Here is a 27,726-nt window from a genome sequence, read left to right as displayed (position 1 = left end):
TGTTACTTGTCACTTGTCAGCTGCTTGAGAGAGTTGAATGAATGAGAAGAGAAATTGGATTCGCCAAATCGAAAAAGTGATTTGGTGTAATCGTATGTGGGTGCTTACTAAAATTTAACCGTTCGGTATATAGAAATAGGTGAGTGTGAGTGATATATAGTCCAATGTTGCAGCGAAATGGTTCTTAAGACAAGTATTAAGTTTTGAACGCCAACAATGGCATATTAATTCAAAGACTTGACCAAATAATGATACATAAATAAACAACAGCTTGCAATAATTTTGCTATGCTTGTATGAAATAAAATTTTACAATGTCTAGTAATTCTTTACTGTTTTCCATTAATAATGAAGGCAAAGTTTACGCTTTGTCAACAAGTGGATCATGTTGGAGAGAATTCATGTATCTTGGCTTAGAATTCAAAACATTATCTGCAGTACCACATTATCTTTGGGCCGTTGGAGGTGATCGACAAATCTATCTCCACGTTCACGGTCTGGAAATACCTATAAGAGTTAAAGAGGAATCATATGAGAATGAAAGGTGGTTACCACTAGAAGGCTTCAGTGGAAGACTATTACCCACAGACAGATATCATTTCTCTTCACAAGATGGTACTAAAGACAGATCAATTGATCGTATTAGACTACCATCCATGGCCTGGCAGTGGGAGGGCGATTGGCAACTTGAATTGACATTAGATGGTCAACCCTTAGATCATGATGGATGGACATATGCAGTAGACTTCCCAGCTCAATTTGGCCCCTCTAAACAATGGAAATCTTGTGTAAGAAGAAGAAAGTGGATAAGATACAGAAAATTCAGTGCTATGAATTCATGGTGTGCTATTGCTCCATTGCACAAAGATCCAACACAAGAGCCTTTCATAGATGTAAGCATTGGGGGCAATCAAATCCCATATGCATCTCCTGGAACATTAGCAGTTTGGGCCATAACTGCTCATGGGCGTGTTATGTATAGAGCTGGAGTCAGTACTACATCTCCTGAAGGATTGAAATGGATTAACATAAGTATACCTCCTAATTGTGATATTAAACAAATATCTGTCGGACCCACTGGATTGGTATGGGCTCTATTGTGGACAGGAAGAGCTATTATTAGGAAAGGCATAACCAAAGACTGCCCTACAGGAGAAGCATGGATGGAAGTCAAATCTCCTAATGATACAAAATTGGTGTCACTCTCTGTTGGATTTAATGCTATTTGGGCTGTGAGTTCAGATACAAGAGTCTGGTTTAGAAAAGGTATAGACGGGAATTCAGCTGGCACTTCAGAAGGAGCTGCAATGGGAAGTGGTTGGCTAGAAATATCAGGACATATGAGCTATATTTCTGTTGGCATCAATGATCAAGTATTTGCTATTGGTGACTCTGACAAAAGTATTTACTGGCGTAGTGGTATCACACCTGCTGAGCAAACTGGTAAAAGATGGCGGATGGTTCAGGCTAATATGCAACTAAGTAGGACATCAAGCTCAGCAAGTGTAGTGTCTTCAGCTTCAAATGCCAAGCATCATAGTCTAAATATGCTCAATGAATCTACAACTGAGCTTAAGTCTAACATCAATCTGCATAATTCTTGGGAAGAATCACACTCTGCCCCTATTGAACACACATTACCCATTAAACCAAAAGAAGCTCGCCAAAAACGAAATGAGCAGGTGGACAATATTGATTATACAGGGAAAAGTTATGAAACCACTTTAAAAAATCCAAGAGCATGGAGTCCCGTGAGAAGTGTGGGCTCTGTTGTAGGAATGGAGGCGCAACCAGACAGTGACAGCAGTGTGTTTGATGTTGATTCAGGAATGTTTTTTGATGATGAAATTAGCCAAACTGCCTGGGGGACCTGTGAAACTACCTGGGCATTTGTGGAAGCTGGGGCTTGTTCTGTAGATGTAATGCAGGTTCCTCATTGGTTTACAGACTCTCACAGTGCATTTAATTTGGATCTCACTTCTAAATGGAGACTCCAAATTTTGGATAATCTCAAAACCAGGAATAATAATGTAACAGTAGATCTATCTAATTATGGTGTAGCAGTGGAAGAAAAAGGCTGGACACGGAGCTGTGAGTCAAGATTGATAAATGCTAATAATTCCAGTGAAGATTGTATATTGTCTTTGTATTGGCATGATTTAGAAAACATTGGGACACTATCTGTTTTCCAACCAGATGGTACCATAAAGTTTATCCTAAATCTAGGTGAAGTTACTAGTGTAATAACATCATCAGAACCTGGAAGTCCCAGAATAACATTGTCTGTTCCACGCCAAATCAAGAGCCCTATTAAAGTACAATTTATATCAGAAATGGAGCAAGAAGAATGGTTCAATGTTTTAGTTGATATTACTTCTCAAATTAATGGAGTTACTGGCAAACCATCCCAAAACTCGGTTTGGGCAATTGCTAGTTCTGGTGATGTATTGAATTGGGATCCAATGCCAGCAAAACTAAACATGTCAAATAATGGGCAATATGTCAAGGAATTCCAAGTCTTTGGAAAGGATATAGTTGCTGGTTTCACGACAGCTTTGCACAATAATTTTCCGCCTGGAAGCACAATAAAAGTTTCAGGTTGTTTAAATGATGAAATAAACAGATTTCATATTAATTTAGAAGGACCAGAAGTAAAGAAACAGAGACATAAAATTGAAACTGAAGTCACTGAAATACCTTTCCACTTCAATGTAAGGTTTGATGAAAGAACTGTTGTTTGTAACACAAAAATCTTTGGTAGTTGGGGAGTGGAAGAGCGACATGATTTGCCTTTGTCTCCAGGACAGGAATTCTGCGTAACAATAATTTGCGATGTGAACGTTTTTAAGATCCTCGTAAATGATAAACTTTACTGTTACTATGAGCATAGGCTCAACCCTAAAACTATAACAGCAGTTTCCATAAAGGGTCCCCTAAAACTTTTTTCTTTGGAATATTCCACTACAAATGCTATAATAGGATCTGAGGAAATGTACTGGAGAATCATTGGAGGATACTTGCGACGTGTCGAGTCTTGTCAAAAAGGAATTGTTTGGGGGATATCTCACGACCACCGAGTCTGGGTTTATACAGGAGGATGGGGTGGTGGGATACTTAAAGGTAAATAAAGAAAACTTTTATTCACTAAGTTTCTTATAATTTTCTCTGTATGATATGAAAAATATCTTTATAATTTTAGGTATAGGTAGCAAAGAAGGAATTCATTCAATGACTGATACACAAACTTATTGTGTATATGAAAACCAGAGGTGGAATCCTCTTTCTGGGTATACGTCTACAGGCTTGCCTACCGACCGTTACATGTGGAGTGACATAACTGGAAAACATAAAAGAACTCGAGAACACACGAAACTTCTGAATCGTCATTGGCATTGGGTAACACATTAATGATTAGTTTTATTAGTATTTTTTTATCGTGTCGTAGCATTAAAATAATGCATTTCTTTCTTCTGTCTTTAGGTATCTGAATGGATGATTGACTATAACACTCCCGGAGGTGTTGATTCCGACGGATGGCAGTACGCAACCGATTTCCCGGCACCATATCACGGGAAAAAAATATTTACTGATTGCGTTCGACGACGAAGATGGTATAGGAAAGCGCAGATAATTACCGAAGGCCCATGGATTAGAGCTGGTAGTACTGCGTTGTTAGATATTTCCTTATGGGTAAGTAGCTTTAAACAAATGTGACGGTTATTGAGATTACTAAGTACCTACTTACCTAGCACAATCTAAGTATTGACTTCAGTATTAACTGAGTTATAAAAAAAACCTCGACAGGCTAACAGTGACGACGACATAGCAGTTTGGGCAATCACTTTGGCTGGCGATGCCATATACCGGACTGGAGTTACAGTTTCATCACCCACGGTAACTAACTATACGTTTTTATATAGGTAGGAAAATACGTTGAATCCTTTCGTAATTTGTAAGTTAATTCTGTTATAATATTGTAGGGTACTCATTGGGAACACGTGAACAACCCACAATCGCTTATAGCAATAAGCACATGTAATAACATCGTTTGGGTTGTTGGCCGAAAAGGAGAACTTTATTATAGAGAAGACATATCCAAAGAGCATCCATCCGGACTCAGCTGGAAATTGATTGAGGCCCCTAAATGTAGTCATTCCTATAACCACAAGGCTGGCGCAGGCGCTAAGGCAGTTTCGTTAACCAAAACATCAGCATGGGTGTTGCTCTTAAACGGAACTATTGCCGTCAGGACCGACCTTTCTAGAAAACAACAGGATGGTAAAGAATGGAAATATTTAACAGGTAAATAATTCATTCATTGATATGACGCACCCAAAAAACCCAATATGATTAATAATTATCCTGCCTACCGAAAAGTAAACCCAAAACTCATAAGGAAAATATGTATGTATTTATATTCAAGTTTGTAGTTGCAGTATATCAAAACGGTTAAAACGTACCTATTTATTTTTATTATGCCCAATCGTATTCCTTACGCCATGAGTAATAAGTATATGTAATATACTAAGCCTAACTTAACCTAAATAATTAGAGTAGTGAGTGGTGACTCATTAGTAAGTTACGCAAAAACATAATATTACACATAATAATTTTAAACTAAAACCCTTATTTCCAGATTGTGATATGACTTTCAAACATGTTTCTGCTGAAGACAACGAGGTATGGGCGATTACTACAGACGGAGTAATTCAGAGAAGACTCGGTATATCTGCAGATAATGTCACCGGTTCAGCTTGGCAACACATTTTATCAGCCAACCTCGTACATGTTTCCGCTAGGGGCGGTTGTTTAAAATGAAAATAATTACGTCTCTCGTTTAGATAACTTGTACATTTAAGTTGCATGAATTTCTTTCTACTCAACTCAGTTAAGTATTAATAAGTTATTCATTACAGGCTTGAGTAACAGCAATCGTAGAGATGTCAATATGTAGGTATACTAAGTTTCTCATTCTTAGGAAATATGATATTATTATAGAGACATGCTTTCTAAGACTTTTAAAGAGCAACTATATCAATTGTGTTTCAGTCTTGTATCGTCTTGATGACACGTAAAATTAAATAGGTCTAAAATCCGTTGACAAATGTTAAAAATGTATTTGTGTAAAAAAATCTAACTAAACTATATCTTGCTGTGTGAGGAGAAAAGCCTCACATTCGCAAGTTAATGGTCGGAGTATCAATCAAAGGACATCCGAATATGATCTCTGGGAACATTTATATCTATAGATATTACTAGTATAATTATTTTTATTGTTTGTTTCACACTCTTGTGTAACTAAATATTATTCCCATATAAAAAGCCTCGAAATCGACGTAGTAATATTAATTTTTCTAGTTACTTATTAGCTAAAATTATTCGGTATAAAATATTTGTATACACATTTAATCTTGAGACATGTATTGCTTCTTCGTGAAAACTTCCAAGTATTAGCAACACTTAGTTAATAAGAATAAGAGCAAAAACCACTAGACCCAACTTATTACAGTGGTTTTTGCTTTTTGTATCGTCCTGACGAAACGTCGCATCGTCAAAAGCCGCATAAGTTTATGTAACGTATTTTACAAAGTGACATTTAACTCATTATAACAACAAAATTTTTTTATTCACTGTTTTGAAAAACTTGCTGCATCCTTTTTATATAAAATTAATTTATATTCAACTATTTAGTAACATCAACATATTCAATATTCGATCGTCATTTCGTTAGGTTATCTCAACGTTTTCGGTGCGTTTTTCTATAGTGATTTTTCGATTTCCAAATATAAATTGTGATTTTATTATATAATTTTAGACTGAGGCTATATTTAAGTTTAAAATGTTAGTAACATTCCAACTTAGTAAAACTCCTTTACTTTATTTAAACTTTTACTCTAAGTAATAGGATAAGTAATAAGATATTGTTTTCTAGTCATTGGTGTTTATTGTACTAAACTTATGTTAACTAATTCGAATATACCAAAAATAAAGCTTGCGCTAAACAAGGTACATACTTAAAATTGAATAAAACAGCTATCATATTATAATGCCTTTTTAATAACTCAAAAACTGGTTTATTTTAATTTAATGTATGAAGTTACATCTTAATCAAAAGCCATACTTATTTTGTAAACATCAAATTCTTGTTACGGCTGCTTTTTATAATAATTAACACAATTGCAAATATTTCAGAAGTTGCATTATACATATTTCATTGGCTGTAGTTTCTACAATGAAAGAAAATAGTTTATATTACTATTAAACGAATCTGTAGCACGACATTTATATTTATTTAGAGCAAATAATCCAGTTCATATCTCAAATAGTGATTATTTGGATCATTTTGTATTCTTGGGTATCCAGCGACTAATGCATCTTGTCCTCCAATATATAGAGTGTTGTAAATTTTCCAGTACACATCACGAACTTTTCGTGCAGGGTGGAACAGTCCCTGTAACAAACAATATGTATCATGATTATCGAAATAATGTGCATATTAGAAACCTTACAAAAGAAAATCACATCAGTAGCCTTATAAGGAGGAGATATGGCATTAATTATCAGCGCCTTGAGTAATCAAGGTGGATTGGCAATTTCAAACTTATTATCAGAAATTTACAAGTCCAGGTTTTCTAATGACGTTTTCCTTTCACGATCATCTTAGAATATACGAGAAATTAAATGCAGCAAATTAACTACATAATGTATTCAACCCTTAGCAATTTTACCAATATGCACATACCTGTAGGGCATACTGTAAGATTTTGACAGGTCCTAGGGCAACCCGCATGCCTTCCACGGCATCCATGAAAGCTTGTACTAAATGTGGTGAAGTCTCAAAGATGTTTGGCCACACATGGTTGAGCAGGTGAACTAAGGCATCTTCGCACCCGAATCCATATACTCCCAGAGCCATGTGCTTTATTGCAGCACACGCAGTCTGCCGATGCACCAGATCTCTGAAAATATTACAATATTAATCAGTTTTTTATTTAATTTTACTACACTGATATAAAGTGTTCAACATAAGCTCACATACAACACATCTGATAAAATTGGTTATCTCACCTGTCCATAAGAGCATCTTCTAGCAAGGGACATACTGCATAAATGTAATCTTTTCCCATTTCTCCAATGTACTCAAACAAGAAAGAGAGTGATTTTAACACTCCATTTTGTACATTCAATTCTGGTACACGGTATTCATTCATCAGCGCTGGCAAAACCGTGAAGGGAGAGCAAGTTTCCGCAACTATAGCGATAGCCACTGTTGTACACACTCTAAAACAGAAAATAATATTATATATTGGCAATGTAAATATCTACTATTATATTGTAGGCACGAAGAAAGATACATTACCTGTTCTGTCTCTCCTGTACTTTCAAGTTGTTGAGCAAGGTGGCCAACACATCATGAGGACCAATTGCTTTGGCAATGTAACCAAATGTATTTACAGTTGCTCGTCTGATTGCTTTTTTGTGAGCCTTTAGCAGCTCCAGCAGTTCAAAGCATATCCTCATCCATTCCCTTGCCGAGACGAATTCTGGACCTCTATCAGCAATACGTCCAACCAAATCAATGCAATTTTCTTGTACCTTTTCATGCCTAAAAAAGAAGTAATACAGTTTCATTAAATCAAATATAGCAAGTATTTAAACATTAACTTTTATAGATTAAATGCAACTTACCTGTTTTTGAGGATAGGTGTTAATCTAGGTAGAAGATCCTTGATGGGGGGTGTCATTTTTGTCATACCAATCACATTAACGATAGCCTTTAGAGCACCCAATATCGAACCCAGTACTTCCGGATATTCTTCACCCAAGTATTCATAAAGTACGACGCCAAGATGTCCCATTAGTTTTTCCTGCGCAAAACATTGAAACGGTATTAAACATATCATGAGAATGTATATTTTTATTTTAAATATAAATAAAAGGACTCCGGACTTACCTCCTGACAAGTTTTCATGACGACAGCAATGCGTGAAATGAGATCAGCTGCTTGTTGACGAACTTTGGCGGATTTATTGTTCATACGCCATAATATAATACCGCAGATCTGTGGCAAGTACGGTTTCACGCGCTTGCCCAGTTGGTTTACTATTGTGCCGAAACCATTCAACATTACAACATCCTATAATAATAAAAAATAGAATTAGTTTACAAATTTTATTGAAAAAAATAATCTTACTTTTTTCAGACCAGATTAAACATCTCTTACCTCTGTAGTCTGTTCTTGGAATGCGTACAATATACCATCAATAAGAGCTTCCTCTAGTTTGGAATCAATGTCAGCTGCGCCTAGATTGGCGAGAATCTTTTCTATGGATTCCATCACCATCTTTCTGTATTGTTCATTATCGTCTTTCAGGTCGTCAACAATTCTGTTTATTATTTCAGATGCACCAACCTGTAGAGTAAAAAATTATATTAGAAAAAAACAAAAAAAATGTAAAGTACCGTAATTTAAGCCTTATTTGCAATATAAACTTACTTTGTTGGCGATTTCAACTGTGGTGTCCACAAGTTGGCGGTAGTTGCGTCTATCAAGCGCCATACGATGATTCCAGAAATGTTTAAAGAAATGTGGAAGAATTTCGTCCATTATATATTGGGGTTCCACACCGTCAGTACCACAACATTGTTTCACTACCTGTAAAAAAGTAAAACATTTAGAAATTCAGTTGATTGGGTTACAAACGTAAAGCTATTTGAACTGTATCACATACCTTTAACACAATCTTTTTCATTTCCTCATCTGGAGACTGGAACTCACGAATAAGGATCAACATCACTTCACGCGTGTAATAATTAGCGTATTCGGCGTCCATGAGTGGGATAAGATAACCGATGGCCTTCAAGAAAGCAGCCAGACCCTTCCCGCGATGAGTTCGGATACCCTTCCACAGAGGTTTGAGCACAGAGTCGAACGATTCAATACCGTATGGCGTGGCTGCCTCAGCGAGAGCAGCGCTCGCTAAAGCTGTGATGGTACGCACTTTTTGTTGTTCATCAACTAACCCTGAAATTAAAGAAAATAAAGATTATAGATACACGCAAAATTAGTAATATGCTAAAAAGCTATGCTAATTAGGTATATTAAGTAGCTTTCGCTCCGCTGATTACAGAATACATACCATGTTCAATAATTTCCACCAAGGATTTTAGATGGGGCAGGATAGCGCAACCCATAAGAATAGCAATTTGCTGCACAATCTTTATTCCAGTGTGCCTGGCTTGCCAAGATTTCTTTGATCTGCAGACAGCCTTTAAAAACGGAAGGAGTGATGGAATACCTGTAATAAATTAATAAGAGTTACTTAACATGTCAATTTCAAATACAAAAGTTATATTATAAAATTTTCTTGTACTCACCCAAAGCAGAAGCTACAACAGCAAAGGCCCTGGCAGTTGTGTTACGCACGTATTCATCGATGTTGTCTATATCAGGTCTCATCGTAGAGATCATAGTAGCCAAACCAGCGGCCTTAGCCAGGTTAGAGATAATTTCTCGACCTTCAACGCGCGCATAGTAATCTTCGTCAATCAACAGAGGTTCAATTACGACAAGGATCTGAAAATAAATTTACCATTATATAAGTTCAATAAAATTATTATTTCAAGTTCAATACGGCAAAATACAAAAATTGGGTCGCAGAAACAAATCATATATTTTTTTTATTTATTATTCAATTTAGTTTTTATTTAAATACATATTACAAAATTAAAGTCATACCTTATGGACATATGGACGGACCAAATCATCCAATTTGTACAGAATTCTATCAATAACTTTGACCAGCAAATGTCTCTCTTGGTCTTCTAAAGTAGGACTCATAAGAAGTGGCAGAATCTGGTTAAATAAAGGGCCAGCTCCAAATTCACGAGCTTTGTCTGTTATTTGGCGAAGCGCAGCTTTGCACATAGGTGGAGTACCATTCTGGAAAAAGTTCATAAAAGCGTCAGTAGTGTCGAAAATATCACGTAAAAAGAACTAAAATAATCTTGTTGAAAATTACCTTAATTTTTAACAGAAGTTTCATAATTTTCCTCTCTTTTAGTTCTTCTGGAGAAAGAGTGTCTTCGTCGACGTCAATGAGCAGTTTATCAAAGTACTGCGCATCTTCTGGTTTCATGAAGGGCAGTTGCTGGCTGCCTTTAGGCTGCGGGTCCAGTAGCCGCGCGGCTGCTGCGGCCGACCCTCCCAGTTCCTCCGTCTGCATGAAAAAGCCGATAGGGGTACCACCCAGTGGAGTAGGAGTTGCTGTCAGCTTTCGGGCTGGGGTCCGAATCGGAACATAACCTGGGCAACAATACAGAAGGTTAACAATATCGCTCGAGTCGCATGCCGCAACGAAGACTATTATCTTGTTAACATGCAGATTAACGTAGTATACAATCAGCAACTGACAAAATATTAAAGCTCAATCTGGCAGATTATCCAACGGCATGAGACTGTAAAGCCATATTGTCATCATTCATCTGAAAGAAAAATTAAGTATTAAAATGTAGGTATATTAATCTATCATTTTAATTGTATAACACATGTATGTATCGTACAACACTCAGTTACGGCGATAGATTTCCACATGTTGTTGACTTTGTTTAATACATGTGTCCTGAAACTAAAGGGGTTATTAATAACTATGTGTAACCCTTAATATTTGTCACTCTTAAACACAATTTAATAAACCTAGGCCCACATTAATTTGTACATACCGGCAGGGGGCGGTAAAACCTTGTACCCAGGTGGGAACATGGCATCTAACTCTTCATCAGTGTAGGGACGGTTGCGCTCATCAATTTCCTTCTCCCAGCGGTAGGCTTGCAACTGCTCAGGTGTCATAGCAGCCACGTGTCCCGGAGTTGGTGTCGCCATCGCCATAGCCTTCATCCCCACTGGTGTTGACTGTAATATGAAAACATTCAGTAATCTAACATACAACAAACAAAATCTAAATCCTAAAGATGTTTAAATCAGGACAAACAAACAGGAAGACCAATTCCTTTAAACATGGTAACTTAAAGAAAGCATAATTCATATTTTCTTTTCTAAAATCGTAAAAGAAATTAAAGCATAATTATTTGGATAATAAGAAGAACTTACTCCTCCAGGTGTAAACATGGGCGTATGAGGAGTCGGTGTAGCGTGTGAGGGAGTAGCATGTGAAGGAGTGGCGTGAGTAGGCGTGGCGTGCGACGGTGTCGGCGTGGCGGCGGCCGGCGTGGCGCCCGGCGTCTCGTCCCAGCGCGAGCGGCGCTTCGTGCCCGGCGTGGGCGTCTCTTGGATAGTATCCACGCCAGAGCCACGGTCAGTGCGGGGTGTTTCAGCCCAACCACTGTTATGTCCGGGTGTTTCTGTAAAAGCATTAAAAAAATATTTCAGAAATGTAAAACCAGATCTGTAATTTGTTGAAGAATGTGGGTGCAGTTACAATAACTTAAGTAAAACAGATAAGTCGTTTACCAGTAATTATTTTTTGATAGTTATATAGAGATGAATCTTTACTTAATCTTTCCATTTTTATTATTATGCACCAATTTTGTGTGACTGTGTACTTACCTCTGTCGGTTTTCGGGGTTTCATCCCAGCGGTTACGGCGGGAGGCATGTTGAGCAGGAGTGTCTCTACCAGGAGTGGCATGTCCGGGTGTGATATGTCCAGGCGTGGCATCCCACACGCGCGCTGATGGCGTTGCTCCGGGAGTTTCTCCACCTCGACCAGGCGCACTGGGTGTTTCCTCCCAAGCACCTCTCTGAAAATTGTGATTTATACACAGTAGAATTAAATTGACAATACTATTATATATGAGCAATCAATTTCATAAGGAACAAATAAGTTACCTCTTGATCCCAGGATGGAGTAGTTTGAGAAGTTGGTGTAGCCGAAACAGTTTTCTTGGCCACTGGTGTATCCTCAGAACTTTGATCCCAACGACCTTTGCGTTTTGATGCTGGTTTAGCGGCCTCACCATTGGACTGAGCTACTGGCTTAAGAGTACCTTCCCTTGCCTTTTCCAATAACTTTTTTCGCAACTGTAAGCAAATGTAAAATAATAATATTATTGAATGAACTACTGTTAATATTGAAAAGAAAAAACAAAACACTGGCTAATTACATATCATACAAGAATTAGTAGCGTACCTCAGTTTCTTCAGCTCGCAAGTACTGCTCTTTCATAATCTCAGTGTAAGTCCTAGATCCAACATCTGGTGTTTTTCCACCTGTAAAAAATATGAATTATTTATAATCAGTACAATGTTTTGAAACCATTTAACTTATGGCTTCATTAAGGTTGATAAAAAAGCGAAAAAAAAGAACAAAATTACTTGAATGAACAATTACCTTCTGCAAATGGATCTGTACGCTCTGGAGATATTATCATCCTACGCCTCTTTTGACGGTACTCATCTTCTCTGTCGGCAATGGTTGGTCTTCTTTTATCAGCAAATGGATCATAATCCTTGTCGGTCTAAAAAACAAAATAAAGTGATAAGATTATAAAAAAAAATTAAGTTCTAGGTATAAGGCTCGGTTCATATTTGACGGAACATATGTCGCGTTTTACCCTTCGCACAACGCCCAATGCAATCAATTGATGATACGATTGATACGTTAGTGCTATCGATGATTGTGGGTCTGGGGACGGGGAACGAGTCTCAAAGAGCGGGGAAAATTAGGAACGGGGTGGTTTTTAGTCAGTGAGTGTCTGACACTCCCTCTCGCCTCGCCCAAGGCGGGAGATGGTGATGGTGAAATTCCATCGTGGTGTCCAAAAAGTTACAGATAAAGTTAGAAACTGCTTTACTTTACTCATTTGCCATTAAAGAAAAGAAAATATGAGAATTAGAAATTTTTCTCTCTTCAAATTCTAATTATCAATGGTGGAGATGTCACTGGCTGCTGAGTGAGTGACATACCATACAACGCTACAGTAATTAGTGGTAGCGCGACCAGTGTCGATGTATGATTAGTAACATTCTGTGCTGCCGTCAGAGGTGATCGTGCCCTAAGATTCTTGTTATCTAAAACACTGTGCAGTGTACACCTTACACAATGTTGTGCAAGTTTACACCTTACACAATGTTGTGCAAGCTTACACTGTGTTTTATGGAATGGTTTTATTACCATTCATTATTTTAGTAACCATTACTTCCAATACAAGTAATTAATATAAAACCATTTTGTGATAACATTGTATACAGTTGTTTTAATAAAGTAAAATATAAAAACTAAATAAATACCTGTGCAATATCATTCAGCAAGGAAGCTGGTGCAGTATAACCTCCTGACCTCTTTTGTGTGATTGGGACATTTTCCACATCATCATCCTCCACTTCATCATTAGCAGCTATAGAGGTTACATATCCATCATACCTAGATTTCCCACCCTGGCCAGCATTATCATAAATATCACTGTCATAGTATGTCTCGCCTAGAGATACACCTTTATTTGAACCATTCTCTGGTAATTCATTTTTCTTTGACTGGATTTCTCTTATCTGTGCTTCAATAGCTGTGAAATAAAACAAAAATTGTATTATACTTATAGTTTCAATAAATTAAAATTATATTTGGCACAATTTAAGAGGTCAACTCTGATGTTTGTTCTGGAATATCTACATAAAACATTAGAAAATCGAATTTGTAATATTAATTCATTATTTTGTTACTCATACACTTTCATAAAGGATATCATTTATAAGCATCAATTTCATCTTAATATTATAGAAATGCATTTAAATAGATGAATTATAGAGAAAATAATATACAAAGAGGCTGCCATCACATTATCTATCCTTCAGGTTGGTTACCAATACACTCCATTTTGAGGTCTATAATAATATTTGAATACTTGTATTATGAAATTAAAAGATAGAATAATAATATCAAAGTCGAATTTTATATATTTCTGGTTTCATTTTATATACAACTGATCTTTGATAATGTGTAAGCTTAGATCTTCCAAAACCATTTTTGTCTTGATATCATTTGTTTCTCGTCTACACATTCTCACATTATTTCACAATTTCCTGACATATAATTATATTTTATTTATAATCCAGTGATTACAAATTTTAATTATTTTTACTCAATGTAACGTAGGAATCGGTCATAAATGGCAACCAATCTTATTCACCCCTCACTACATGGCAATTGTCAGAGTTGCCTTCTCAGATTGTGTGGACTATAATCACTAACTTAGATATTCGAGAAATTGAGAGGTTCTAAGTTAACTCACTTGGAGTTAACTTAGAACCTCAAGAAGAGAAATTTGAATAGAAACCTTAAGAAGAGAAATTTAAATGGTATGTATGAAAACAAAAATAAACATTCTATTGGACTACTTACTATACATTAACACCAAATAGGCAATAATCTAACATTATGAAAGTTATAATTTAAGCAATATATATTCAAAAATAAAGCAATAAACTGTTTATTCCTGATTAGTCGTATCCTATACATCCATTCCTGTTTCCAATGAACTATTCTCCCAAGGCGTGGTAATCAATACCATGTTAGAGACATGTATATGCAGTTTATTATTAAAATACATCCAAGAACATTAAATTCCGATGCTGCACTATAATAACAATAGAGTTATAACAAGTCAATTGCACAAACAATGTGTAAACTAATAAAATATGGCCACACAAAACAAATTTATTACCTTCGTGAGTCCTAGGAATCTTATCCATTATTCACGAATCATAGGAGAAACTAAATCCGGAGTAACAAATACTAGTGAAATGTTATCTTTATAATTATATGCATTCAAGCAACAAAATCACCACCATTTAATTTCTAACCAATTTATTTAGCCATTGACAAAAATATGCCGTAGCTATGTATGTCATCGAGAGCAAAGATAATAAAAGTCTTATTATAGAGTGATTACCATAGACTAGTAGACAATGGCTAGGGGTGTATGTTGATATTTGTTTGTTTAAACGTGCAAATCTCTGGAACTACTGGTCCGATTTGAATAATTCTATTTGTATTGGATAGTGCAGCTACCAGGGAAAACTATAAGCTATAAAATGACCAAAAGGAGTTGAGTTGATAAATTATATTAATAAGAAAGTAATTTGCGTCTCTGCCTTTTCTTTGCGCTAAACCAGTACCGTAGCTTGATTTGAAATTCCTTTTGTGTTGAATAGTCCATAATATCGAAGAAGGTTACAGACTATAAAATATTACGCTACGATGAATAGCTAGTATAACATTAAAACAATTTTACTAATAGAAGAATGAGATCCTATTTCCCGAGATTTGATCCCGAGAGATATATTATAAATGCAAATGTTGTATCTCAATGTTTTAAGCGATAATTTGGATAAATATTCAGTACTATCAATTTTGAGTATTTGATAATATTTTTTTAAATGTTACCAGACTCAAAAATCTCATATATTAAATTCTCTTTTAAAACTTTCTACTGTTATCTGTGCATATTTCTCTCGCTACTGCAGCTGGGTACGTGTGTGTCTGTCTTAGAAAATTAAAATTTATAGTTTTTACTTTTAGATATTTATTGATAATGTTAATTTCTGTACAGGGAAATATATAACCGATCCTGGCGACTAAAGGATAATCTTCCAGATTGATTAGCTACAGTACTTTGGGTAAGTGTTGTTGTATTTTGTTAAGACGAGTTCCACGTCAAATGTGCTGGAAGGTGACACGTATTATCAAAATCGGGATGCCAATTTGTCTTAATTTTTTTTACTCATATTTGATTATTTTCAGACCGAATGCGACACAATAACGCACATATTTCTATTACATTGAGTTGCTAAAAAACCGCATTACTTTTCATTAATTACACGAACATTGAAATTAATCATAAATGTCTAGTTATGTAGAAGTCTCATGCACCATATACATACATAAACGCCGAAAACTTATGATATTACTTAAATTTCCACTTAACAATATAGTTTGACAGATAAAATGTTATAATCCTTCTTGTATAAATGTATTTTTTGTATGAATCTATTTAGAAGCTTGAAGTTCTACAATAATTTCTTATTTTTAACATCATTTTTAATATAATACAATTTTTATTTCATATTCTTATCAGATTTCTAAGAACCCACTGATCAGTTTTTTTTTAATAAATAAATGTGTTTAAATTAAGCCTTTTTCACTTCAAAATCATTCTCAGGGCATAGAAAGTATTCCTCAAAGTACATTCTATTAGATATTTCTATAATAATAATGTGTTCTGTGAATTAATCATACATATACATCAAAATACATGTGAATTTTTCCTTATAAATATTATACTTTTTTGTTATCACTAACTAGATAGATAAAGGCTATCTCAACATATGCTTTAAATATTCTTAATTGCATGTTGGTCTACATTGTTGGTATAACTGTAATAGTTTGATAATTGAGCATTCTAGTTTTATGTTCTCTATAACTAAGGTTTTACATGTTGAACTTAGGCTAAACTATTTCAAAACATTAATCAATTATAAATTATACACTAATTGTATATATGCATCATATTAAGTCTTTTTAATTATTAACTAGGTAATTTGTGGTAATTGCTAATGGCAATATTTAAAAAGTTATTTATTGTTATTGTCATGATTTCTAATGCCATAGTTAGATAATGAGTATTTAATTAGATTAATCATTACGTCAGCACACTCAGCACATTATAGTTACCTTAAATTCAACATTTGAATATTGATTGATACAGCTATTTAAATTGGTAATGAAAATTCTTTGCATTTATTTGGAGTGTAGAGTAAATTTCTTATGTTATATCAATAAAGAAAATCAGGTAATTGCCTAAGACAGTATGATTTTACTTATCAACAAATTAATATGTAGTTGAACTTATAAAGTTGAACATATTTTACTATAATAATTTTTACAATACATATTATATTCCTTTTTTAAACACTAATTTCAACTTCAATATTTCTAAAATCTCTACAGCAGAAACTTAAATGTTCCTATATTTTTTAATCTAGGTTGTACACTTTAAAGAATTGTCCTTGATTAAAGCTAACTGAATTATTATAATCAACTTATATTGTATTCAATATTGGATACAATGAACATAATTTTAGAATGAATAGATTTTAAACAATTGTTCAAATATGATAACGCAAATAAGACCACACTGCTGCTGTTGTACTAACTGACTATGTTATCAATAAAAATGATTGTGCTCTATTTAAATTATTAGTACTGTAACGACTTGGCGCGAAAAAGGACTGCTGGAGGGGACGAACATGATGCATCAGCAATCCATGATGGTTGGAGATATGATTCCTGTTCATTCTGAGATACCCGGGCATGTTGAGGAGATGAATAATGTGAATGTGACCTACGAGAACAACGCTTCCTACGCCTATGACGATCTGTTTCCGGCTTTGCCTCACTCTCAGCCACCTGTCCAACGCAGCATTCAACAAGCTACTAACAAGTTGCGCGTGGGATCGTCGCTGCATACTCAGGTAGTTTTCATATCTTATCCATTTTTTCTAAGTTATGCTAAAAGTAGGATTTTACCTAACCACCTACCCACACGTTATATCACTGTATAAAGAACAAGTTTAGCAACCCATCCGGAAAAAAAACTAGTAATTTAGGTACCCAACCCAGGCAATGGAACCTAAGACCTTTTACATATTGAATTACAATAGCAACCATTGGAATTAGTTGTAATAGGACATTTCGATTAGCAGTCAGTTGCTATACATTTTGTATGATCAACACTTTAGAGTTTTGATAGGTACCTAGTACCTACCTAATATTGATATTTTGCAGTGAGCTACATACGTAAATTATACACGTGGAAGGCATACTATTTAAATCTTACGTAATCAGTAATGGCTAGTGATAAATAAATGTTGGGTAATAATATTTAAGTTCTTACAGATAATGAAAACAAAATGAGTTGATAGCCAACATTGTTATCACCAAACAATTTATTACGAGTTTTGATTTTTAATATCTTTCATAAAAGCATATTGTTTGAGATTATATATTTTTATAAAATGTACAGATTTATGTGAACTTCTACTGAAGCTCAACAATGACATTCATGTATATTAAATGACTTGGGCATTTGTAGTATGTAGGGCACTTGTCCACGTGTCTGAACACATGTAAAAGCTAATACAAACTGCTAGTCTTTTTTTTTAATCTTTATAACTGCTAGTCTTGTATTAGTATATTGCTTACATACAAAAGACGTATACTCATTAATACATATCTAAGAATTTGTAGGAATTCAATATTATTAATTAAAAAAGTTTTCGACGCATATTATGTCGTCATAAAATAATATCGAGATTTCACCAAACGATTTAATATTCAAATAAAAAGTTAGTAAAGAAAGTTTGAAAGTTAAAATTAACTAGTTAATTGCAGTCTAACTATTGAAGTCCAAAGCATGGGCTTAATATCAGATTCTACGTGACAGTCGTAAATACTTTCTAACAAGATGAACATCACTGGGTTTTATATAATACTATACGTTTTATTTGTATAAGACCACCACATAATATACGGTTAAGTAGTAATACTATAAGAAAAATACATTTACAGGTATTCCATGTGCCATATGAAGAGAGAAAGTTAGACAACGCTAACACTTTTGGTGAAGGAGAATCCTTGAGAACTTGTCAATCCATCACTAAAGATACTGGAGCGCACATCGAAATATCTACCAGCAAAGACGGCAGTTTGACTTTCTTGATAACTGGCAAGCATAGCGCTGTACTTGACGCAAGGCGCCTTATCTTGACCCACTTCCAGCAACAGGTAATGTTATAAAAATATGTACTTTTTAATTAAATTTATTTAACTAGATTCAAACCTCGCCAACGGGGCAAATCGTCGCGCAGCCAATAACAATGTCTATAAAATATATTTGTTCATAGGCCAGCAAGCAAATTAACATCCCCAAGGAACACCACCGTTGGATTTTGGGAAAACAAGGTCAGAAGTTGAAGGAGTTGGAAAAAGTGACTGCTACCAAAATCAATGTTCCTGGTATTGCTGATAATAGTGAGACCATTACTATCACTGGCACTAAGGAGGGCATAGAAAAAGCCGAACATGAAATCCGCGTTTGCTCTGAGGAACAGGTAACACTTTTGTCTTTAATTATTGTATCTTGCAACCTTATTTTGTTTTTGTAAATTAGTATTAAATTATACGATTTTTTATTTACAGTCGCGTAAGGCTTTGGAACGCATCAAGATCCCGAAGATTTACCACCCATTCATTCAGGGTCCATACGGTGAACGTGCATCTGCGCTTAGTGCCGAGACGGGAGCACGCATCCATATTCCGCCTGCGTCGACTCAAAGCGATGAAATCGTGATTGCCGGCGAAAAGAATGGAGTACTCGCTGCTAAAGCACAGATTGAGCAAATCTACGAGGAAATGGTAAAAAACGTTAACATACCATATATTCTAATTAATTTATTATTTACTCTAAAAATTAGCATTTATTTTTTATTAATGTGATAATATGTTTGTTAAAAGGTCAAAAAATGTTCAACTGTTCGTGTTGAGGTACCCAAATCTCAGCACAAATACGTGATTGGCGCTCGTGGTACAACTATTCAGGAAATTCTTAAAGAAACTGAAGTTTCTGTGGAGATGCCTCCTCCAGATTCTCCCACTGGTACCATTACACTGCATGGACCCCACAACAAGATTGGTTTGGGTAAGAACTTCTGACTATCACTTACACTGGCAATATAAAATAGGAAATGTGCCTAAATTATTTTAATTCTAAAATTATCCAATTTTATCCACAGCTCTTTCAAAAGTATGCGAGAAAGCAAACTCTGTGAAAACTGCTACTGTTGATGCCCCAACTTGGATCCATAAGTATATCATTGGGAAGAATGGCTCTAATATAAAAAAGATAACTCAAGACTTCTCAAAGGTATGTAGTATATAATATCATTTTATAACTATCACTCGTGACTTCGTCTTTGTAGAATAATGAAGTTGGGGTTCTGATTTTCTTCTAATATAAAATACTTTTTCTAAAACAAAAGTAGCCTAAATGACTCCTTAGTACATCAGCTACCTGCCAATAAAATAAGCTGTCAGCAGCTCTTGATTACTCTACTTGATTAAATCAAGCATTTTCACCTAATTTGTTTGTGTTTTTTTTTAATAATATTTTGTTCTACTACAAGTAAACTCGCATTTTTCATTTTAATTATTAAAATATTTATTGTTTATTTGGTAGGTTTTAAGTCTGTGTGTCAATGTTCAATCAATTTTTTTTATATTCAGGTTCACGTTGATATTACCCATTCTGAAGATAAAGTGAAGATTGATGGTCCCCCAGAGGAAGTAGAGCGTGCTCAAGTGGAGTTGGATGACTTTGTGAAAAACTTGCTGGCTACTCTGACCTATGTTGAACTATCAGTCGACCCTAAATTCTTCAAACATATAATTGGAAAGAATGGAACTAACAGTAAGTTTGTCTCATTACTTTAGATTTGCTATTTTATGAACATATTTTTAGTTTAGTATTCATTTATTTTAACAAATGATTGTTTTTGTTTCAGTTAATAGACTGAAGGATGAGACTGGGGTAGTTATTAACATAATTGAAAACGAAGGCAACAATATAATTCGCATTGAAGGTAGCCATCAAGGTGTAGCTGATGCAGAAAGAGAGTTAAGAGAAATGGTGATGAAGCTGGAGAATGAAAGGACAAAGGAAGTCTATGTTGACCATAGATACATTAAATCTCTGATCGGAGTTAGAGGAGAAAAAATAAAAGAGCTCCGAGAGAAATTTGAACGAGTCCTTATTTCTCTACCTGATCAAGGGCAAAAGAGGAGTCCTATTAAGCTTAGGGGTCCCCAGGAAGATATTGAGAAATGTGAAAAATACCTTCACAAAGTAATAAAAGAAATAGCCGAGTCTTCATATGTCCAAGAAGTGCCGATTTTCAAGCAATTCCATAAGTTTATTATTGGTAAAGGTGGTGCCAACTTAAGGAAAATTCGAGATGAAACCCAAACTGTGATTGATCTTCCAGCTGAAGGTGACGACAGTGATGTTATAACAGTGCGAGGAAAACGCGAAAATGTTGAAGAAGCTGTTAAAAGAATTCAACAAATCCACAATGAGAAAGCCAATGTTGTTACAGAAGAAGTAACAATCGCTCCTAAATATTACAATTCTTTAATTGGGGCTGGTGGAAAACTTATTCATTCCATTATGGAAGAGTGTGGTGGAGTGCTGATTAAATTCCCGCCTGCGGAAAGTGATAGCGACAAAGTCGTCATCAAGGGACCCATTGAAGATGTTGAGAAAGCTAAGCAGCAACTGCTGGCACATGCTTCAGAACGTGAACTGACCTCCCACACTGCTCATGTACGTGCTAAGCCGGAACATCACAAATTCCTGATTGGTAAAAATGGTGCTAATATTAAAAAAATACGCGAACAAACTGGAGCTCGCATTATCTTCCCGACTGAAAAAGATGAAGATAAAGAAGCTATATTTATTATTGGTATGTTATGCTTGAAATATTTATTCAGGTATTAAAAATTATTTAATTTTGAAATTACAATGTGTTCATTAAATTTTATCGTAATACAGGTCGCGAGGAGCAAGTAGAGGCGGCTCGCAAGCAGCTGGAAGCCGCCGTAGCAGAAATCAGTAATGTTTCGGAGGGCGAGATGTCAGTAGCGCCACGTCACCACCGGCACTTCGTGGCCCGTCGTGGTGAGGTGCTTCGACGTATCGCAGAAGACTGCGGAGGCGTACAAATTTCATTCCCAAGGCAGGGAGTTAACAGTGACCGTGTCGTACTCAAAGGTCCCAAGGACTGCATAGAGGCAGCTAAAGTTCGCATTAACGAAATCATCGAGGATTTGGAAGCAAAGGTTATTACCATATTTATATCTTTAATGTCTTCTGCCGGCGAGTTTGCCCGCGTCCATCCTGATCCCTTCAGCTGTTTTGACGTGATCGAATCGCAAACATACACACAAACTTTCGCAAAAATCCTTATGCGTTCTGAAGTTTTCTGACACATATTTTTTACTTAATCTTGGATCTTATTTTACAGGTAACAGTAGAATGCGTTATACCTCAAAGGCACCATCGTACAGTGATGGGCGCCCGTGGTGCTAAGGTTAAAGACATCACAGCCGAACACGACGTCCAAATTAAGTTCCCCGAACGTGACACGACTGAAGGCGCAGATGTTCCCGTTAAAGAAAACAACGAGAGCGCTGAGCCTGGACCGAACGACATTATTAGAATCACTGGTCGCCCCGAAAATTGCGAAGCTGCTAAGAAAGCTTTACTTGAGCAGGTACTATTGCGTTTAGACATAGAATTAAATTCACTATTATAATTAATAGAATGCTTTATGATTTATTATTTTTACTTTTTTCCAGGTGCCAATCACCATAGATGTGGAGGTTCCAAATGAACTGCACCGATTGCTCTCTGGTCAGAAGAGGAGGGAACTGATGCAAACATATGATGTACACATCTTGCTTCCACTCAATGATGACCCTAGTGACTTTGTTAAAGTAAGGAGATATAGTACACATTTGTATTTCATATCCATTCCATGCCAGTACCTATAGTAATACTCATCAAAAATATTCAAACAATAATAATGTATTGCTTTTGTTCAGGTTACAGGTACTCCTGCCAATGTTGAAAAGGCCAAACTTGCACTACTTGACAAAATTGTTGACATGGAGAAAGAGAAAGAAGACAGAATTCTCAGGTTAGTACTGCAATGACATTCCAGCTGGGTGGGTGGGCTTTACAGACATCCATAAAATTAAACAATTTATATGTATAAAAAAATCCTGTTGCTTATTATTTGTATACTCAGAATACTATTCTGTTTGATGTTTGATAAAAAAAAATACAATTTATTCTTTTGTTTTTAGATCATTCGAATTGAAATTTAAAGTTGACCCTGAATATCATCCTCTTGTTATTGGCAAGGGAGGTTCTGTCATTTCAAAGATTCGGACTGACTACGGAGTACAAATAAACTTACCAAAACGTGGTGAGGCTGATGATGACATCATCACAATCCAAGGCTATGAAGATAAGGCATTACAAGCAAAGGAAGCTATCATGGCCATTGTGCATCAGCTGGTAAGCTTCATTTATATAATTATATTTAGTATGTACTAGTTCTATTTCAAAACCAGATTTTCATAACTATTTCTCTCCTATGCAGGATAATCAGTGCCGAGAGGAAGTGGACATTGATCCAAGAGTTCACAGGAGGTTGATTGGTCTGAAAGGTAAAAATATCAGGCGCATTATGGATGAGTACAAGGTAGACATTCGGTTCCCGAAACAAGGCGATGACAGTATCGTTGTCATAACTGGAGACGAAGATAATGTCCTTGATGCAAAAGACCACCTTCTCAATTTGGCTGAAGAATATGTAAGCATTATCTATGTAATATTTGATCACATTCTATGATAGGCTATATAACTAATAATATTTTGTTTTCGTCAGATGCAAGATGTTGCTGACCGCTACCAACGACCAGCTGCACCTTCTCTAGGTGATTTCGGTGACGTGCTTGGTTCGGAAAGAGAGTCTGTAAACAGCAGCGCAGGTTCGACTGCTACGTCCGCGGCAGCTGCAGGTCCCGGCGCCGTGGGCTTCGTGGTGAAGGGAGGGCCGTGGGAGCAGCGCGCGCCCGACACAGCTTCCACGCAGGAGTTCCCCACCATGCCGGGAGGCCCGCGCGCCGCCGCGCCCGCCGCTCCCGCACCCACTACCGCCTGGGGCCCCCGCCGCTAGTACTCGACTGTCGTCTACGTGTACTCGTATGCGTGCATATTTTTAATCCTATAGTTCTTAGTGGAGTATGCCGCATGATGTTTCATCGTCGTGAAGCATCTGCTCATCATCATTATAGTCTTGAAAACTGCAAATATCTCCTACTCTCTCATATTATTACAAATTTGAGGAGCCAGCTATTTACGCCAACGACTTTCTTGTGATTTATCGGATGAGGTCGCTTCTATTTTATGGTGATCTCTCTGGATTATATAAATAATGAAGGTTCAGCCGGACGATTATATCATATAAGTATTCGGTTACGCCATTTCGTTATTTTTAAATGAATTAATATTATGTATCTAATTATTATCTATGAGAATAAATGCCATTGTACTAAGTTGTTATCTACTATGATATATTTATAATAAAATACATGTTGATGTATTTTGAATATATGCATCTTTATAGAATGCATAATAAACTGATTCCGTGTACTTATTTAAAATTATAATGAAATTTCTATTTTTCATACATAATAGTTTTCACGTTTTTTTATCATGTTTATAATGTTGCCTATAAAAATAATGAATCAATAAATAATAAGACAAGAATGAATATTTTTACAAAATAATGTGTACATAGTAAATTGTGTTTGAACATATAATAAAATCTTTTACATGAATACAACACTACTTTTTGCTTCTCGCACAAATTAGTCCTGTCCTATCCTAAATTAACAGCCAGTGTACCATCATTGCGGAGACCACATTGAAATAATATTTTATTGGTCATTAACATCTGAAAAGGATTTTAAAGACCTAGTGTGAAGTAATTTATAAATATCTACTGTAGAATTTCCGGAGCTCGACTATCGTTTTTCCGTAACTGAGTACGATGAACAAATAGTTGCGTGATTGTGTACGTATAAACAACATAAGAAAAAATCTAGTGAAGGACAACGTTTTCTAAAGAAAGAATGATAATAATATTTATGTAGGGCGTATGTTTAGGTATATACAATCAGAGATCACTACGCATACGATGTATTTGTGTGAACTTGCCCTAAGGGCGTGGCTTTAGTATAGTAGCAATAAGCGAGTTGTTTGGTTTGGTATGACCTTTTTTAAATTTCTATTACATTTTATAAAAGTACGGTTTATTTATTGATTAAACAATTACTTGAGCAGTAAGTATTAATTAATTTCATTATACAGATGACGATAAAAATTCCTTTCCTTATAATTCTCTTTGCCATGGACAAGCAAGAAATACTTATGGATTATGATTGTCATAATTGTCATGGCATTTTAAATGATGTCATCTGAATTCCCCTTTACTTATTATACTCTTTGATCACACTCATACATACCTACAAGATACGCGCGTATACCCTGAACCTTCCTAATCGGGTAAAAAAATGTACCTTCTGTTAATATTGCTAAGGCCTTCGAAAACATAATTATTTCTTAAAAACACGGCAATTTTTTTTTAATTTCTCCCTGGCAACACTGATGTTCGTATATGTCATGGACTTATGGTTCATGGTCATAAAATGAGACGACTTCATCATTCGATTTATTACTTTTATTTTATGTAGCTTCTTTAATATTTAGTATTATTAAACTAAGCCCATATCTATATCCAATCAGATTCAGAAATATATTTAAATTTCCTACGATTGAGTTACTACATAAATAGACCTGCAACAATAAAATAATCAGTCAAATGATACATTACAATAATAATATACACATTATAACCTTTATCGGTTCGTATTGATGCTGATTACTGCATATTATTATTAATTTCTATTTAAAATATGGATATGTGAGTATTACTAGTTGCTTTCAGAACGGACATTGGACAAAAACACAATTACCACGAACTTTTTGTAATGTAAATATGAAAATACATTTCAGCTTGAGCACTTTATGTTATCACATTGCAAATGATGTCATATTAAAGATTATGATCAGTTCAGTCCACAATTTCTTTTTAAATAGGTATGTGTATATTCTTACACTTATTGAAAATCGGATTTGTTTTTATTTTAGATCATTGACAATTCCTTTACCTTCAGCTGAGTCTGCATCTCTAGCTCGAGATGTGCTAAGCGTTGACAAAGAATTAAAGAGAAGTGGAGTACAGAGAAAAATAGAAATTAATGCTGAAAATCTAGTGATGTAAGTTGAATATTGTATTGAGCATTTTCCCCATTTTTATAAGATCTATTTCAATTTTATAATTCATTGAGATCTAGAACTAGAATATTTATTGAAATTTTCTTAATAATTACTTACTCATTTTTTATTGTGTTTCAGAACATTCCATGGCAATGATTTGAAAAAATTAAGAGTAGCGGTAAATTCTATGATACAAAATATTATATTAATAGTTAAAACAATAGAACAGTTTAAGTAATATTATAGAACTAACTGACAATATGCCAGAGCATACTCCTGCACCAACACCGGCAAGGTCCCTATATGGGTTTTTCATGTATTTATTTAGTCAAACCATGATGTTTACATATTTTATATGGGCAATTACTCCAGATTCCTGGCTTCATTACTTCAATATTTATTACTATCCACAAAAGTACTGGTCCACAGCTGTGCCAATACAATGTCTAGTAGCATTAACCATTTTTGCATTTTTTATATATCCTAGTTCTAATTTGATGTTAACTGCTAACATAGATAGTATTAGTACTATAAGTGATCCTCATGCTCATTACACATGTGAAATAAATGAAAATAACAATAATGTAAATGAACAGTGTGTGTGTACTGATGTAAATAAATGTGTTAAGAACTCTCACGTAACTTCAGAAGAAGAGTTGGAAGAAAATACAGTGCCTCCATTATGTGATCTAAATATCCGCTTAGTTTGCCAGAAATTGTACTTCAAAGAATACCTGTAGTACCTAAGTTTTTGAAAGTAATATAAGTCTTTGTTATAAATACTGTAAACTTTATTTTGCAAAAATGAACTGTACCAACTAACTTGCACTGAAAATACTACAATAAATATGTCTATATTATGGGCTACATATCTTATACTTTATTATTATAAAACACTGAAGAGTTTGTTTGTTTGTAAACACTCTAATCTCGGGTACGAAAATGTGTTGTAAAGTAGGTACATTTTTCGAGAAAGACTAGGCTATAAAACATCGCGCTACCTACGACAAATAGGAGCTGACCAAAGCGGAAGAAACCGCGCGAGAGTGCTAATCTGTATTAATATATAAAGCAGTTATCTTTGTATATCGAAGTATAAAATTTGATACTTAATTTAAAAAAAAAAAACTCAATCTTTTTCTTTAGGAACGCCAATATTATACTTAGGCGTGACGTCAATCCCTTAAACTAAAAAAAAAAACAAAACACAGTAAGCGACATTATGCATAGCGTGTTTCATGAACAGTCCATGTTCCACAATAAATTAACATCGGAACATTAAACATAAGTACTACGTTCAGTATCTGATAAAAGCGTACCTACTGGGGGTAACCTAGTTTCTGAAAGGCTGGTTAACTTCAAAAGATCACTGTGGTTAATATTGTCCATATCTATTCGAACAACGATTTATCCTGGTTATCTGTTGCCAAAAGACGTCATTAAATAAGCAAATACGTTACGTACCTACATGATAACAGATTACCCACGGAAGTGCTGTTTTTATAACAGGGGTTGATTATACTAAAAATAGCGATGTTGTAAAGTGCTACTTACATGAAATAATGCTATATTTGTTTTTTTTTTAAATAAACGTTACCCCACATTAGGATTTTCTCATGTGTTGTGGTGTGGGTACTAACACAATTTCACATACACAGTCTCCTAACAAAAATTTGTGTATCACACAAAGAGTTGCTCGGTGTGGGAATGGAACACGCTTCACGTTGCGTGGCAGACGGTTGCTCACG

The 27,726-nt window shown here is 35.2% G+C and overlaps 4 protein-coding genes across 6 annotated transcripts; 3 read left to right on the top strand and 1 right to left on the bottom strand.

The window, feature by feature from the left end:
• Positions 1 to 6,046, top strand: LOC118267301 (tectonin beta-propeller repeat-containing protein). Its single transcript, XM_035581219.2, has 6 exons — positions 1 to 3,119; positions 3,199 to 3,395; positions 3,480 to 3,689; positions 3,804 to 3,893; positions 3,980 to 4,301; positions 4,636 to 6,046. Exons 1-6 carry the CDS (start codon positions 314 to 316, stop codon positions 4,815 to 4,817), a joined length of 3,807 nt encoding a protein of 1,268 aa, XP_035437112.2. The 5' UTR covers positions 1 to 313; the 3' UTR covers positions 4,818 to 6,046.
• LOC118267312 (splicing factor 3B subunit 1) lies at positions 6,036 to 14,883 on the bottom strand. The gene is made up of 21 exons (XM_050703182.1): positions 14,678 to 14,883; positions 13,248 to 13,519; positions 12,349 to 12,475; positions 12,148 to 12,227; positions 11,847 to 12,038; positions 11,566 to 11,758; positions 11,110 to 11,360; positions 10,722 to 10,911; positions 10,022 to 10,305; positions 9,739 to 9,942; positions 9,378 to 9,576; positions 9,140 to 9,298; positions 8,732 to 9,024; positions 8,497 to 8,655; positions 8,224 to 8,412; positions 7,954 to 8,136; positions 7,689 to 7,867; positions 7,360 to 7,605; positions 7,068 to 7,280; positions 6,742 to 6,958; positions 6,036 to 6,450 (listed from the first exon to the last, which is right to left on the bottom strand). Exons 1-21 carry the CDS (start codon positions 14,703 to 14,705, stop codon positions 6,292 to 6,294), a joined length of 4,017 nt encoding a protein of 1,338 aa, XP_050559139.1. The 5' UTR covers positions 14,706 to 14,883; the 3' UTR covers positions 6,036 to 6,291.
• Positions 14,884 to 15,409: 526 nt separating this feature from the next.
• LOC118267302 (vigilin) lies at positions 15,410 to 24,482 on the top strand. The gene is made up of 17 exons (XM_035581220.2): positions 15,410 to 15,483; positions 15,566 to 15,632; positions 17,216 to 17,486; positions 18,583 to 18,798; positions 18,918 to 19,124; positions 19,213 to 19,428; positions 19,528 to 19,711; positions 19,806 to 19,936; positions 20,296 to 20,479; positions 20,574 to 21,530; positions 21,620 to 21,906; positions 22,092 to 22,340; positions 22,426 to 22,563; positions 22,672 to 22,766; positions 22,936 to 23,149; positions 23,235 to 23,447; positions 23,523 to 24,482. The coding sequence occupies exons 3-17, from the start codon at positions 17,262 to 17,264 to the stop codon at positions 23,811 to 23,813; spliced, it is 3,807 nt and encodes a 1,268-aa protein (XP_035437113.1). The 5' UTR covers positions 15,410 to 15,483; positions 15,566 to 15,632; positions 17,216 to 17,261; the 3' UTR covers positions 23,814 to 24,482.
• Positions 24,483 to 25,323: 841 nt separating this feature from the next.
• Positions 25,324 to 26,847, top strand: LOC118267314 (phosphatidylinositol N-acetylglucosaminyltransferase subunit P). Of its 3 annotated transcripts, none has more exons than XM_050703184.1 (3): positions 25,324 to 25,563; positions 25,850 to 25,978; positions 26,117 to 26,847. In XM_050703184.1, exon 3 carries the CDS (start codon positions 26,239 to 26,241, stop codon positions 26,716 to 26,718), a length of 480 nt encoding a protein of 159 aa, XP_050559141.1. In that variant the 5' UTR covers positions 25,324 to 25,563; positions 25,850 to 25,978; positions 26,117 to 26,238; the 3' UTR covers positions 26,719 to 26,847. The 3 variants fall into 3 exon arrangements, with proteins under 3 accessions (XP_050559141.1, XP_050559140.1, XP_035437132.2); XM_050703183.1 differs by having other exon boundaries at positions 25,324 to 25,622; XM_035581239.2 differs by having other exon boundaries at positions 25,327 to 25,622.
• The last annotated feature ends 879 nt before the right edge of the window (positions 26,848 to 27,726 follow it).

Source organism: Spodoptera frugiperda, chromosome 23 (genome assembly GCF_023101765.2).
Source record: "Spodoptera frugiperda isolate SF20-4 chromosome 23, AGI-APGP_CSIRO_Sfru_2.0, whole genome shotgun sequence".
Taxonomy (NCBI): Eukaryota; Metazoa; Arthropoda; class Insecta; order Lepidoptera; family Noctuidae; genus Spodoptera; species Spodoptera frugiperda.
Note: the sequence above shows the minus strand (reverse complement) of the source record. Positions and strands in the feature narration are given on the sequence as shown.